General features: G+C 44.5%; 1 protein-coding gene across 14 annotated transcripts in view; it reads left to right on the forward strand.

Moving 5' to 3' along the window:
* The window catches only part of FGFR2 (fibroblast growth factor receptor 2), a 105,022-nt gene that overhangs the window by 28,748 nt on the left and 62,992 nt on the right, over positions 1–13,282 (forward strand). For all 14 annotated transcript variants that reach the window (XM_041743385.1, XM_041743386.1, XM_041743387.1 and 11 more), the window contains one exon: positions 10,061–10,230. In XM_041743385.1, coding sequence (XP_041599319.1) covers positions 10,061–10,230 — 170 coding nt within the window. The remainder of the gene's footprint in view (positions 1–10,060; positions 10,231–13,282) is intronic.

Raw genomic sequence — 13,282 nt, forward strand, 5'->3', positions numbered from 1 at the left:
CGATTCTCTTTTTCTCTCTGGTTTCTCACGGTTCGGTTCGGAGACATGACCCGAGTAGAACCACATGCCCTCTTGGTTTGCTTTGACGGTCTGCGGCTTAGCTTCGTGGTTCTCCCTCCCCTGGGGGACATTGGGCAATGTTTGGTTATCTCAACAGGGGGAGGAGGGATGCCAATGGCATCCAGTGGGTGGAAGCCGGGGGTGCTGCTCATAAACATCCTGCGATGTACAGGACAGCCCATAACAAAGAAGGATCTGGTCCAAAATGTCAGTAGTGCTGAGGTTGGGAAACCGTGGCCTTTTTAAACATTACTGCGTGCCGAGAGGAAGTATTGGGGAGTTTGCCTTATTTTGCAGACAGTGATAGAGAAGCGAGTCTGCAAGTGCTGTTTGCTTTTTAAAGGCGGTTAATGCCGAGCAGTGACACAGGGCGGCCTTGGGGTAGAAGCACGTGGCCTAACTTTATCACTTCTGAGTTGGGTGGCCCTGGGCAAGTACTTCAACTTCATGCCTCAGTTTCTTCAGCTGTAAAATGGGAATAGTAACAGTGTCTGATGGGGTTGCTACGAGGATTAGATGAGTTTGTATTTGTACAGCGCTCAGAGGAGTGTGTGAGTTTGTTCAATAAAGAAGATAAAACAGAGCCTTAGATGTATTTCCAATAACATGGCTTGCGTGCTCCCAAAGTGATCTTAACACTGGTCACCAGCATTCTTGGCTCAGGTGTTAGAGTCTACATTTTTTCAAAAGGATTTTAGTCAGTTCAATACATTTAATAAACAAGGCCTAAACAATAAGACAATTAGTTGCTAAAATAGGCGCAGAGCTGTTTGAGGGAAGATGAGGAAACTGATGCTGTTAGGGACCTGGTTAATGTGGTAAGTGGGGAATTGCATTTGTCTGCGAGTCTCCTAGTAGCTTAGGCAAAAAGGGAAATATTTTGGTCTGTAGTTTTCATTGTTTTGGCAAGAGAAAACTTAGGGCCTGGACCACTAACATTAGCATCATCTCTAAGAGCTTATTAGAAATGCATATGCCAAGGCCCCACCCCAGATGCACTGAATTAGAAACTCTGGGGGTGGTTCTCTTATACAACGAAGAATGAGAAACTCTGATTTAGGGATTCACATGTTGATGCGCCTTGAGCAGGAGTTTACTGTTAGAGCTCTTCTTTATAAAGCAGTGGGTGAGTGAAATGGTCTTCTGCTGTGATTTGTACCAACCCTCTAACAAAGTTATTATGATTAGTACTTAATAATTAAATCCTGGTACGTCCTCACTCCCCATTAGTTCTTAGGCTATAGCAGGGGAGGCAGTGAATGACCCGGCTTTGGAGGTCCTGCTTTGGGCAGGCTCCGTGCTGGTTGCTGGCTCAGGTAGTGCCCCCAACGCGCACCCCAACACCATAAGGTAGAGAGAGGTGCTATTCCTGTTTAATTGATTGGAAATCCATGATTCAGTGAGCAGAAGGCAAAGCTACCATTCGTTTGAAGGCTTTGTTGCATGTCGAATCACAAGGGCCCTCTTTGGGTCCCCAGGGTGACGACGGGGGTGCAGTGAGATGCTTGCCTGCTGTTCGTAGCTCTCAAGTGGTGCCCCCATGTCAGAATCTGGAGGCAGCTGGGTTGTGTTGGCATGCCTGCGAATTGCATTGTCCTGGTCATCAGTACCGTGTCCTGGTTACCAGGAATACTTGGGAAGGAGTAACATGTAACAGCAAGGTATAGGTTACGTAACAAGTAGGCTGAGTGACCTGAAGCTCTTTCTGGTGATTGGGGAGGATTACCTGCCATGGACCTCCAGGACCTCCTGAACACTGCTCCTAACTGCCCCCAGTGCCTGTGCAGACGGTCCAGGGAGTGGAGCACACTTAATGAATGCCATGCCTTCACCCTGCGACCAGGGTTCTATGTAATTAGCTCTCGAATGACACCAAGTCCGCCCCGAGTTGGGTGCTCTGCAGTGATTAAGGGCTGGTGTTAGCTGTACCAGGGAGATACTGCTGTTGGGAACTGCCTCTGTTTGGTGCCTGTGAAACATTAGATGCGATTTAAAGTGATAGCAGTTCTTAGCTGGCTACTTGGCCTCTGCCATCTGTTAGTGTGATTAGGCTGGTCTGATTCACAGGTGCAGCCTGGGGCAGCAGAGATTAAGCAGCTGTGGCCTGTGTGGACAGAGGAATGCCATGGCCAGGGTAATTGGCAAGGCGGGGAAGGGGATGTTGCCATTAAAACAATTTTTTGCCACCTCCAGTGTCAAATGCCTGACCTGATTAATAGGGAAAATTGTAGAAGCACCAAATTCCATGCATTTTCAGCCACCTGGAAAACACCCATGTGTCCAGATCGATTCCTTTGGTGCCTTCTGATTGTCTGGAAATGCCACTGGGGTGTGTTTGAAAGTTCCTCTTCATTGAAGTTAACAAATGATGCTCCAGTGACCCTGTGCTGACAGGGACATTTCTGGGCTTGTCTGAAGTTTTTTTTTCTCTTTTTGGGTTGCTAGACGTTAGTTCTGCAGCCATCAGCTTGAAAACTACATTGCGTGGGTCATTCCCTCTGCTGGTGTGCTAGATTTTTGTTTATCTAATTTGGGTGGTTAGCTGTAAGAAGGTAAGCTTATCTGCCTGGTGGGGTTCTTAAATTTTGTACAGAGTACAAAAAGCACCGTGGTCAAATACAATGGCAAAATTAAGCCCCAAATGACGGCAAGATTGTTGAATGTTGGCCATGAAAGTAGGTCTGATCTGATTTTCATAGGAATGTTTTGCAACACTCAGGTTGACCTTACAGACTCTCACACCATTGTACAAAACACAGCTCAGCTCAAAAGTGGGCTCCCCTGTAGAGATTTCCCCGCTTACACAAGCTGATTGAGTGGCTTGATTTTGAAAATCCACCTGTCCTGTTCCCTAGTGTCTCTAGCGTCACGGGCTGGCATCACGTTGTATCTCAGACCCGCCTTTCCCGGTAGACCACTTTGGGAGGCAGGGATTAGCTTGGATGTTGAGGGAATATTTTATGAAATTACAGTCCTCACATACATCTTTTACGGGTCTCATTACAAACGGTAATGCTCCGGTCTGATCTGCACATTAAGAGAATAAGCTGGTGTTCCCCAAAGTCTGTCCCATGGAGCCCTAGTGCAGAATAATTCCGTGCCAAGAAGGAGTTGTTTTTTGAAGTGAATTTGAAAAGTGCCTCCTACTCTGACCCTTTCTCAGGGACTTACAGTGTCCATCAGCTAATACAAACTCTGCAGTGTTCAATGGTAAAACATCTGTTTAACTTTGGCCTTATCCAGGGTTTTCCAAACTCATTGACCATAAGATCCTTTTTAAAATACAGCATTTATTAACATCCTGTTGTACGTGCTTTGAAAATCCCTGCAATGGGCAGATTTGATTGACCTGACTTTTCTCTTGCCTTTTAAGTCAAGTTCTTCCATCACAGATGTGAAGGGCATTCTCAGGTCATATTTTAGCAGCTGACTAGCTGATGACCTCACACCTTACCAGCGCTGGACGTTTCCCTGAGCGGAACAATCCCGTGATGTCATTACAAGCCTGGCTGCCAGGAAATAATGCTGCTTACATATGCCCTTCAGTGAAACAGACTTTCTCGGACAGAAAGTTAACAATTTCAAATGCTAATTTTTGAAATGCCTCCAGATTGAGGGTTTTGAAAAGTTCAGAGTTTATATGTCAGCAGGAAAAGCATAACTTAATTAGTCCTTGCCTCCCCTAGGTACAGGTAGCTTAATGGGTTATCTGGCAGCCAATGAGTAGACGCTCATGTCCATTTTTTTTTTTTCTCCGAGTGATTTTTTATTACCCCAAGCTTGTGTTTAAGTGATTAATGTTTCTGAAGAGCTTGAGACTTCGTTCTTGGGAAGGTCGTGATTGACACAGTTCAGGTTAACTGCTGAACTAGAGGGAATTGATGGTGAGGCAGTTTTATCAAGATTTTTTTGCTCCTAGAGTTGTTCTTTGAGTGAAGAGATAGACATGCCCAATTTTCTATTTTGGTTTCACTCCTGTTGAGACCTGCAGATAGATGCCCATCCTCCGTGTCAGGGAGAAAGGCAATTTTTTTTTTTTTTTTTGGAACTTGCTAGGGAAAATGAAGGGACTTGGCTTGAGATTCCATACTCCTTTCATTGATAAACTTGCTGATAATAACATGTTACAGTTACCTTTGGTCTAATTGGGATTTTTACTTGGTAGAGATTATATCTAAGTTGGTGAATGTTGTGTTGCAGTTTCCAGGAATTGAAAATAATAGTAGTAGTAGTAATAATAATAATAATTTTAAACTTAACCCAAAGCACACAGGCTTCCTCAATTTTTTGATGTTCCTTTGTAATGAAAAGCTCATCCTGAATTGGTTGGCGTGTTTCATCACACAAGCCAGGGATGGTGTTCTGTCTGGAAGGTTGGATTGAATTATCTCTTTTGGCCTCCCCTGTGGTCAACCAGCATAACCAACAAGTGGAGGTGGGGGGGGGGGTTTCTTTTGAAGGCAGATCCTAGGAGCTCCCACAGGCAGCTGGTCTCCCAGTGGGCTCAGGCATTTCTAATGAGGGTCACTTGCCTGGTTTGTTGTAATATGTTTCTTATCAAGTGTCTCACTGGTCAGCAAGTTGTTGTTTTTAATGAGATTCTCAAATAAAGCCCGCTGCCCCCATAATCACGCACTCACTCACATCTCTGTATTTTGTTAGAGTTGTTTTCTCTTAGTGTATGCAAAACTGAAAACAGATGAACCTCAGTCTACTGGAAGGATGGGGGTAGAGCTCAGAGACATCCTCCCACCCCTACCCCAGTCAGGGTCAAAGCATTCAAATGTCCTGATTAGTGATATTTTTAAAGGCCCTAATTATAGACTTAAGACAGAGGCCTTAGTAGGGCTTTAGGGAGTTTGTGAGACTTAATCTAGGAGCTGAAACAGGCTATGTTTTTTTATTTTTGCATCAATAAAAATACAGTTGGCAGTCATCAGTGTCCACAGCTCACATAAATCTTGAACTTTTGACTTAATTACCATGGGAGAGTTCAAAGGGCAGGCTGGAATGGTTGAAAGAGCATTGCCCAGGGAGCTGGAGGCCTGGTTCTAGCCTCAGCCTGGCCTTGGCCATGCAACCTTGATCAGATCACTTGACCTTTCTGGGTGACATTGATCACATCAGCCATTAGACCAGATGGTCACTGAGGCCTGTTGGTACAGTGGTAATGTGATTCTTTGTTTTTCCTTTAAACCGCTGGGCTGTGTTCTCTTTTTGATTCCAGAAAGAGAGGAGACCATAGATCTTAGATGTCAATATTGGGATACGTAGTGGGGCATGTAAGGGCTACTGTGGGGGTAGCCCATGTTTTCATTTACATGGTCAAAAGAAACCCTCTAATCCTACCATTTGTTGACACAATCAATATCTGCCTAGAGAATACCGGGACATAATGTTAGGAGGGTGAGGGACCTTACTAGAACATTCAGTTCAACTCCCTCATTATATAGCTCAAGCTTTTAACAGTTATCCAGCTGGTACATATGTCGGTCTGTCCATCCATCCATCCATGCATCCATCCTTCCAATAAACACTTGAGCGTCTTCTCCATGGGCCAAAGACAACTCGAGCTGTACCCTCCAGGTGCTCTACTCTTGTTGGTCAGCAGACCTTGAAACAGATACATTTCAGTATGGAGACAGCGTGGTGATGGAAACACACATAAATGACAAAGAGGTGGCCCAGCGAAGGAATATGATGTATCTTCACTGTGAGGTGGAGGTGATGTGTCAAAGAGACTTCGAGGGAAGTTTTTGTGGAGTTATACATCTCTGTTTAACCAGCACATCTTGAGAGACTACTGCTATATTAAAAGTAAAGTTTTATTAGCATTTTCACTAATAGACAATAACTGTATGGAAAATGATATTGAGTAGGTATAGTATTCCTTGATGGGATTATTTATTTATGTATGTATGTCTGTATGTATTATTATTTTTTTGGCTGAGTTTTATTGTTCCTTTAATCTCACTGTTAGTATTCAATGACTAGGAGAACATCATTCATGTTACATTGGAAGATCTGAGAAGGTCAGAGCAGAAGGGACCCACATATACTATAGTTCAACTTGTTTACCTCTGATTTAGCAGAATTCATTTTTTTATGCCATCTGAGATTTATATCACCATTCCTTTTCTGTTGAGAGAGTTTAAATTCATTCCTCTTACCATCCCTAAGATGATGCCAGGGAAGAAGACCCATTAAGTGGGATCAAAGAAGACACTTCTTTGAAACATGTTGTAGCCTTTGCTTGCAGTTTCATCTTTTATGAAGTTGTTGAGGAAATGTTTGTACTGAGCACCTACTATGTGCAAGGGTCATCTTGCTTTTGTAAATCATTGATTTGTTAAGTGAGTTCCTTCTCCAAATGAAAGTTAACACTGTTCACCAGCCACTGTATGAAAAGAGGCTGACTCAGGTAGAAGAGCCTGGTCCTGGCCTCTTACCAGCTGCTTTATTGTGCTTGGTGTATATGTGTGTGTGTGTGTGTGTGTGTGTGTTGGGGGGGGGGGCGGGGAGCAGTGGTGTCTGGTGTTTCCGTGTATCCAGACTGCAAAAATGGCAGGAAATATCGAATACAAAGTTCGCAGAGGACATGAGGCCACTGATGAAGCGCACCTAGGGCTAGTCACAGTCCACAGTCTCATTATTTTTCTAGACCTTCTCGATTCTTCAGACTTCACATAAAACTAGTTTATTTCAGGAGGAGCCAGTATAAAATAATTCCTCCCTTCCAGCATCATGCTCATTAAAAACAATTCGTGAGCTCAACACCTTCCAGGAAAGCCTAGTCACAGAAGTGTGTTGTCCCGTGTGATGTTAGCACTCAGCCAGAGTGGGACGGAGCAGAGCGTTGGGGTGGCCCATCACTGCCTCACAGAACTTCGAAAACTTGACAGCTTATCTGTTGAGTCACTATTTACAGGTATTCAGGGAAAGAGAGTGTTGCAGATGTAGGTTTAAATAGGTAACCCTGTAGGCCGTCTGCTTCTACTCTGTTGATTGGCTCGTACACTGCCCTGCCCACCTTGCATCTCTGTGGCTTTTTTCTTCTTCTTCTTCTTCTTCTCTCTCTCTCTCTCTCTCTCTCTTTTTCCTCTGTGGCTTTAGATGACAAGCTTGGTGCCCATACTCTGCTTCATGGCCGTGTGTCTCTTTTGCACGAGCAGATTTTATAGGTGCAGTTTTGACGATTGAAATTTTACCCCAGGGAAGTGGCTTCCTGCCAGAAATTCCAGCAAAATTCTTTCACCCTTGTCCTTAAATCATTTCTTAGGTGCCAAGACAAAGGTGTTGGTTGCCAGTGTGCTGTTGCCACAGGCCATGACCGTACGGGCTCATGTGGTCTGGGCTGATCCCCATGTGGGTTACAGCCTCCCTGACAGCTTAGCCAAGTGAGGGAGGAACACAGCAACATTTCTAGTTCCTTTAACTAAATCCTACTTTTTAACATTTTAGGGAATGTAAAAATCCTGCCCCGTGGAATGTAAGCACATATCTGTTGATTTCTTTTATATAAAAAAGAAAAGACATTCCAAAGGATCAACGCAGCCATAATTGATGTTATCTCAAAGAGTTATTACATTAATATTTAGCTAATTCATATGAATAGGCTATTGTGTTTACTTAAACAAATGACATGAGTACAGACACCTGACAGCATGAGGTATGCTTTTCATTTAGGTCAGATTTATAAAAGTCTTTGTGTAGCGACAAAGCTCATTATTTATTTTGTGCTCTTAATGGTTTCTTTTTAGTGGCTGTGGCTGTGGATGGATTTTTCTAAGTAGAAGCTTTTAAAATGAAAGATTATTGAAATTGTTCCAGTATATGCCAGGCTCTGGGAGTCTTGTGATGAATAGCAATCAAGTACTCCCTGGTAAACCCTCAGAAGAATGGGTGTGTTCATGGGCATTTGACAGCCAAAGCCAATGGCTACCAAGTTGCCTACTCATTGCAGATACAACTGGATTCAGAGGAAAGTGTGCAGCTCCGTTCTTATTCCCTTGGCTCTCCTCCTGGCCCCACTCTGGCTTTCTCTCCTACACATGACCGACCACCTCAGTTTTGTCTTGCTTGCACTGTCTTGGCATTGGGTAGACACCATCTATATCCTACCTTGATACTTAGATAAACAAGGATAAAGAAGATACAACATGCTCTTGTTAAGAAATCTCGGCCCCACCTTTTATAGCCAGGTTTTAAGAGCAAGGGTGAGGCAAACAGGATTGGATTTTTTTTTTAATTTTATTTATTTATTCATGAGAGACATAGAGAGAGGCAGAGACACAGGCAGAGGGAGGAGAAGCAGGCCCCATGCAATGTGGGACTCGATCCCAGAACTCCAGAATCACATCCTGAGCCGAAGGCAGACGCTCAGCTGCCGAGCCACCCAGGCGTCCCGGGTTGGGTGTTTTGAATGCAGTTTTTCCAATTTCTAATTCTGCCGTGGAAGTCTGGCTATTAAGAACGGGATTGTTACCCACCCCGGGAGCAGGCGAGCAGGCTGTGTCATCCACAGAATAAAGGAGACTTGTAAATCCACATCACAGGCACAACCCCTGCCTGGACCTGTTTGCCTCTGGCTTGTGAAGTGTGCGTGCTGCTGCTCAGTCTAAGCCTCATCAGCAGTAAACACAGTTATGAATCTGTCTTCTAGAGTTCCAGCGTTCTAGAATGTTCTAGAACGTCCAAGGCCCTGTTGAAGTTTGTTTTAGGGAAATTTTGGCTACCAGTTGGCTGAGACAGAAACATACATGTGAAAAGTTAAATAGCTATACGAGATTTCTTGGAACTTTTGGGCAAGTAATAAAGAAGGTGGTGTGCCTTTGGCCCGGGCTGGCTGTTCTGAACTCTGGTCTTTAACATCAGAGTGGGTTGAAGGTATGGATTCCGACCCCTTGGAGCAGCTGGTTCTTACCAGCCATGGAGAGTAGGGGCAAAGACTGTGGGCTCTGGAATCGGACTGCTTTGGCTCAAATCTGCCCACACCTCTTCCCAGCTTTGTAGCTTCTCCGTGCGTCAGTTTCCTTGTCTGTAAACAAGGATTATAATAATGCTTTTCTCATCAGATTGGTGTCAGGGTTAATATGTTAAACACGGGAGAGTTTCTAGAGCTCTGTTTGCAAATAAGCACTCGGTCAATAGTGCTCATTAGCCATTGTTGGCGGGCGTAAAGAATTTATGGTGGTATTCTGGATCCATGCTGTGGTTCTTACTTAGATAAAATGCCCTTCATTTGGCAATTTAAAGAGTTCTCTCTTCTCTTGAGTTTAAAGAATCGCTTGTATCCAGGACTTTGCAGGCCATTTAGAGGGCTCAACCTGACCTAACATGTAATCAGTAGGAATCTGCTAAATTTGATCTGTTTAGATACACGATGATAGAATTATGGCATCCACAACCACCGAAAAATCTTTTCTCCATTTAAAAAAAATTAATACCTACTTAGTGATAAGGTGCTGGGAAATTAATGATGCCTCCTTGAATAATTGATCATATTAGTATGGGAAGTAATATTATTGATTATCCTTTACAGCTTCAGTGGGTAAGTTGACTTGGCCTCAAGAGCACACTTGGTGTGTGTATGTGATCGCTGTGTGTTTGTGAACCCTTGCTAGGTGTGCTGATCTAAAATGATACATTTTGGAGGACTCAGCTGTTGTTAGTTACTGTATGTGTTATCACTGTTTATAGAAAGTAGCATTTGAAAACATGATTTCCCCATGAATTTATATTCTGGCACCAGGAAGGAGGGAGAGAAGGTACCTCAAACACTTTTTTCCCTGTTAAGAGACACAGACTAACGAGCAGTGCATCTCCAGGGACCTTCTGCTGGGCCATCTGCTAGACTTCAGAAAATTTTTTTCCTAATGTAAATATTACCCAAGGATTTTTGAGGCTGTCAGCTCGCTCACATACAAAATAACATTATCTTCCCTGTTATGGAAATGAAGCTCTCCTTCTCTGTACATTGTAACGTTGTTTTCCACCCCAGGGGCGCCTTACTGGACCAACACAGAAAAGATGGAAAAGCGTCTGCACGCTGTCCCTGCGGCCAATACTGTCAAGTTTCGCTGTCCAGCTGGGGGGAATCCAACACCAACTATGAGGTGGCTGAAGAACGGAAAGGAGTTTAAGCAGGAACATCGCATTGGAGGCTATAAGGTAGAATGAAGTTTTCACAATGTTCTGTGTCTCCCATTTTTATTAATACACTTTTTAAGGAGTTGCAAGGTAACAGGAACCAGAAGGAGTATTTTAAAAAAAAACAAAACAAAACAGTGATTATCCTAATTGGTCATTTCCATGGTTGATATTTTTAAAAAGTTTTCCTGGACTCGCATGTTCTTGAAAAGCATAATCTCCATTTGCATTGTTCTTTATGTGAGAAGCGTTTAATAACAGAAGGGTAGAAAGTTGAGAGTCTGTTTTTTATATGCTTTATAGTCTGTAAAACTGAAACTGGAGCAGAATCGGAGAACCGTAAGGGTACTTGCCCTGTTTGAGCAGGATTGTACGAGTGTGGATGGACTTGGTGTGGACGCTGGGTATGAAATGTTACTTCTTAAGAGAGAGTGCTTCTGTGGTGACAGAGGCAATCTCTCTGTCCCCGTCTGCAAGGGTCTGGAGGGCCCATCATAGAATGTGGTGAAGTTTAGTCTCATCACTCGAGGGGGAGGTGGAAACGGACAACCATCTCCCTAAAGAGGCCTGTAAATGCCCCATTCAGGGTCTTGCTTATGCATTTGGACATTGCTGAGCATCCTCTGTGGCTGGCACCATACAGGGTGGACAAGGCACAGCCCCATCTCACAGGGGTTCCTTGCCCTTGGGAAGGCCGACCAGACAGCTGTGATCTGAATGCACCGAGGCCAGAAGAGCATGTTGTCCTGTGGATGTGCAGGGAGGGAATATGTTGGCTATCTGGGATGCTAAGGATGATAGAGGTCAGGAGGGGTTCCTGGGCTGAATTTGAAGGAAGGGGAAGAGAGACCTGGATTCTCTACATTGCTTAGCGTGGAAGGGAGGCCTTGAGGAATTTAGTCTATGAGGAAGGCTTATGGAACTTCACTATGACATTCTTTGGTGTGTTTGGAAAGCAAGCGTAGGTGCATTAGTTACCTATTACTGTGTAACAAACTACCCCCACGGCGCAGTGGTTTTAAACAACATTTATTATCTCACGGTTTCTGTGGGGCAGGAATCCAAGTGTGGCTTAGTTGTGCCTTCCATGGCCAGGTCTGTCCTGGGACTAAGATTTCAGCTAAGTCTGGAGTCTGATTTGTAGGATCAGCCTCGGGGAAGGACCCGCTCCCAGACTCGTTCCTGTGGTTGTTGGATTCACTAATTTGCAGGTTGTTGGGCCGAGGGCTTTAGTTCCTCCCTGACTGTGGGCTGGAGGCTGCCCTCAGCTCCTTGCCCTGCAGGCCTCTTGGTCTGGTAGCTGGCTCCCTCAGGGAGAACAGACACGAAGAGGTAGTGTGTGAACAAGACGAGTCACAGCCTTGGGTAACCTAATCGTGGAAGTGACCTCCTACCACTTTGGCTGTGTTCTCTTATTAAACAGATCATTAGGGGAGGAGACAAATTCCCCAAGGGCATGAACATCAGAAGACGGGGGGTGGGGGGTGGGGGGGGGTGGGGTCAGGGAGCCATTTGGGCAATCTGCAGTGGGGCTAAAATAGAGGATGCTCTAGCCCAGACTCCAGGTCCTTAAGAACCAGGTAGAAGAGGATTTCTTGGTGGATGGACTTCTCTGCTACAGCTGTGTCCACCACACTGTTGTCGCTTGGGAGGGCACGTGAGCTCTGACCCCATAACTCATGTGATTAAATGGGCCTCCTCTCCCCAAAAAATGCCCTGGAGCCCTTTCCTAACACACCATCCCCAATTCTCATCTTGAAAGGGTTGTTTGCTTCAAAAATGTTTGACTTTTGTTTTAACATTTGAAAATACCAGTAGCCGAAGCCTAGTGGACCACGGGAGGAAAGCCTATGAGTAAATTTCTAAGTGCGTGCATGGGGCAGTTTGTGCGTGCAAACAGATGTGAGGCACATCTGCTGCTAGGTTCGTGCCTTGGAAGCTTGGAAGCTGTGGAAGGAGACACAGTCGTGCCTGTCTTGCATGACTCCTGCTTGTTGGCGGGAGCAGTAGGCAGGAGGGTGCTTTGTCTCTTTGCTCTTAGATCAATGCTTACACCAGGCACGGTGAGATCAGAGGGTTAGCTTGCTCTTTTCTTTTTCTTTTCTTTTCTTTTTTTTTTTTTCATAAAGGATGATTAGACAGCGATTTCCTTAGGTGGGTGCTGGTTGGAAAGGAGGAGTTAAAACCACTACAGTTGTGGCCTCAGGACTGTTCTAAGAGGCACATGCTCTCTGAGAACATACTTGATGCAGTTCCAGTGGTTCATTTCAATACAACTGAAGTATAAGAGCAGTGGTCAAAATCCTGGTGGTTGATGAGTTTCCTCACTTAAGGCAGCCTTGGAAATAAGGAAGAAGAATTGATGAGCTCCCAGAAAGAAACTCCTGGTCTCAAAATAAATAGGACCAACATCATTATTATGGGTAAGGAGCTTTTTGCAAATCTGAATTAGTGATTATAAATGCGCTAGAAGACTAAGGGTGCCTGATGAGGAAATGCTGCTTGATTTTTAACAGGTGCAGTTCAGTTTTAATTATCGAGGACGATACTGCGCTAACGGAAGAGCACTGTTCTAAAAGCAGACCTTCAATGGAATACCTTTAGCCTGTTTCCTTGGAGGTGCAGATGATGGAATGATTTTTCTTGTTTCCCATTTGAGCCATTTCCGGGGTGAGAGAGAATGGGAATTTGAGTGCATGGGAACAAAAATCTCAAGTATTTTTTGCCTTAGGGACACCTGACTGGCTAAGTTGGTGGAGCAAAGAACTCTTGATCTTGGGGTTGTGGGTTTGAGTCCCACACTGAATGTAGAGATTACCTAAAAGATAAGATCTTAAAAAAATAAAGTATGTATTGCCATTGAGAAAAAAAGAGCAAGTTGGGCAGAGTATTGACCTTTGGAATGTGGTATGCTGGCTTGCAGTGATGAGGGCACATTTCTGGTCCTGCTGGACTTTCTCTGGAGAAGGGTCTGTGGAAATGATTCAGCACCCCTAGGGTGTGATGGGGGTGTCACTCCATCAAGTGCAAAGGTGGTCAACCTGGGTTTAGGAAAGGGTTTTCACAACAATTG

Source organism: Vulpes lagopus, chromosome 2 (assembly GCF_018345385.1).
Source record: "Vulpes lagopus strain Blue_001 chromosome 2, ASM1834538v1, whole genome shotgun sequence".
NCBI classification, from domain to species: domain Eukaryota; kingdom Metazoa; phylum Chordata; class Mammalia; order Carnivora; family Canidae; genus Vulpes; species Vulpes lagopus.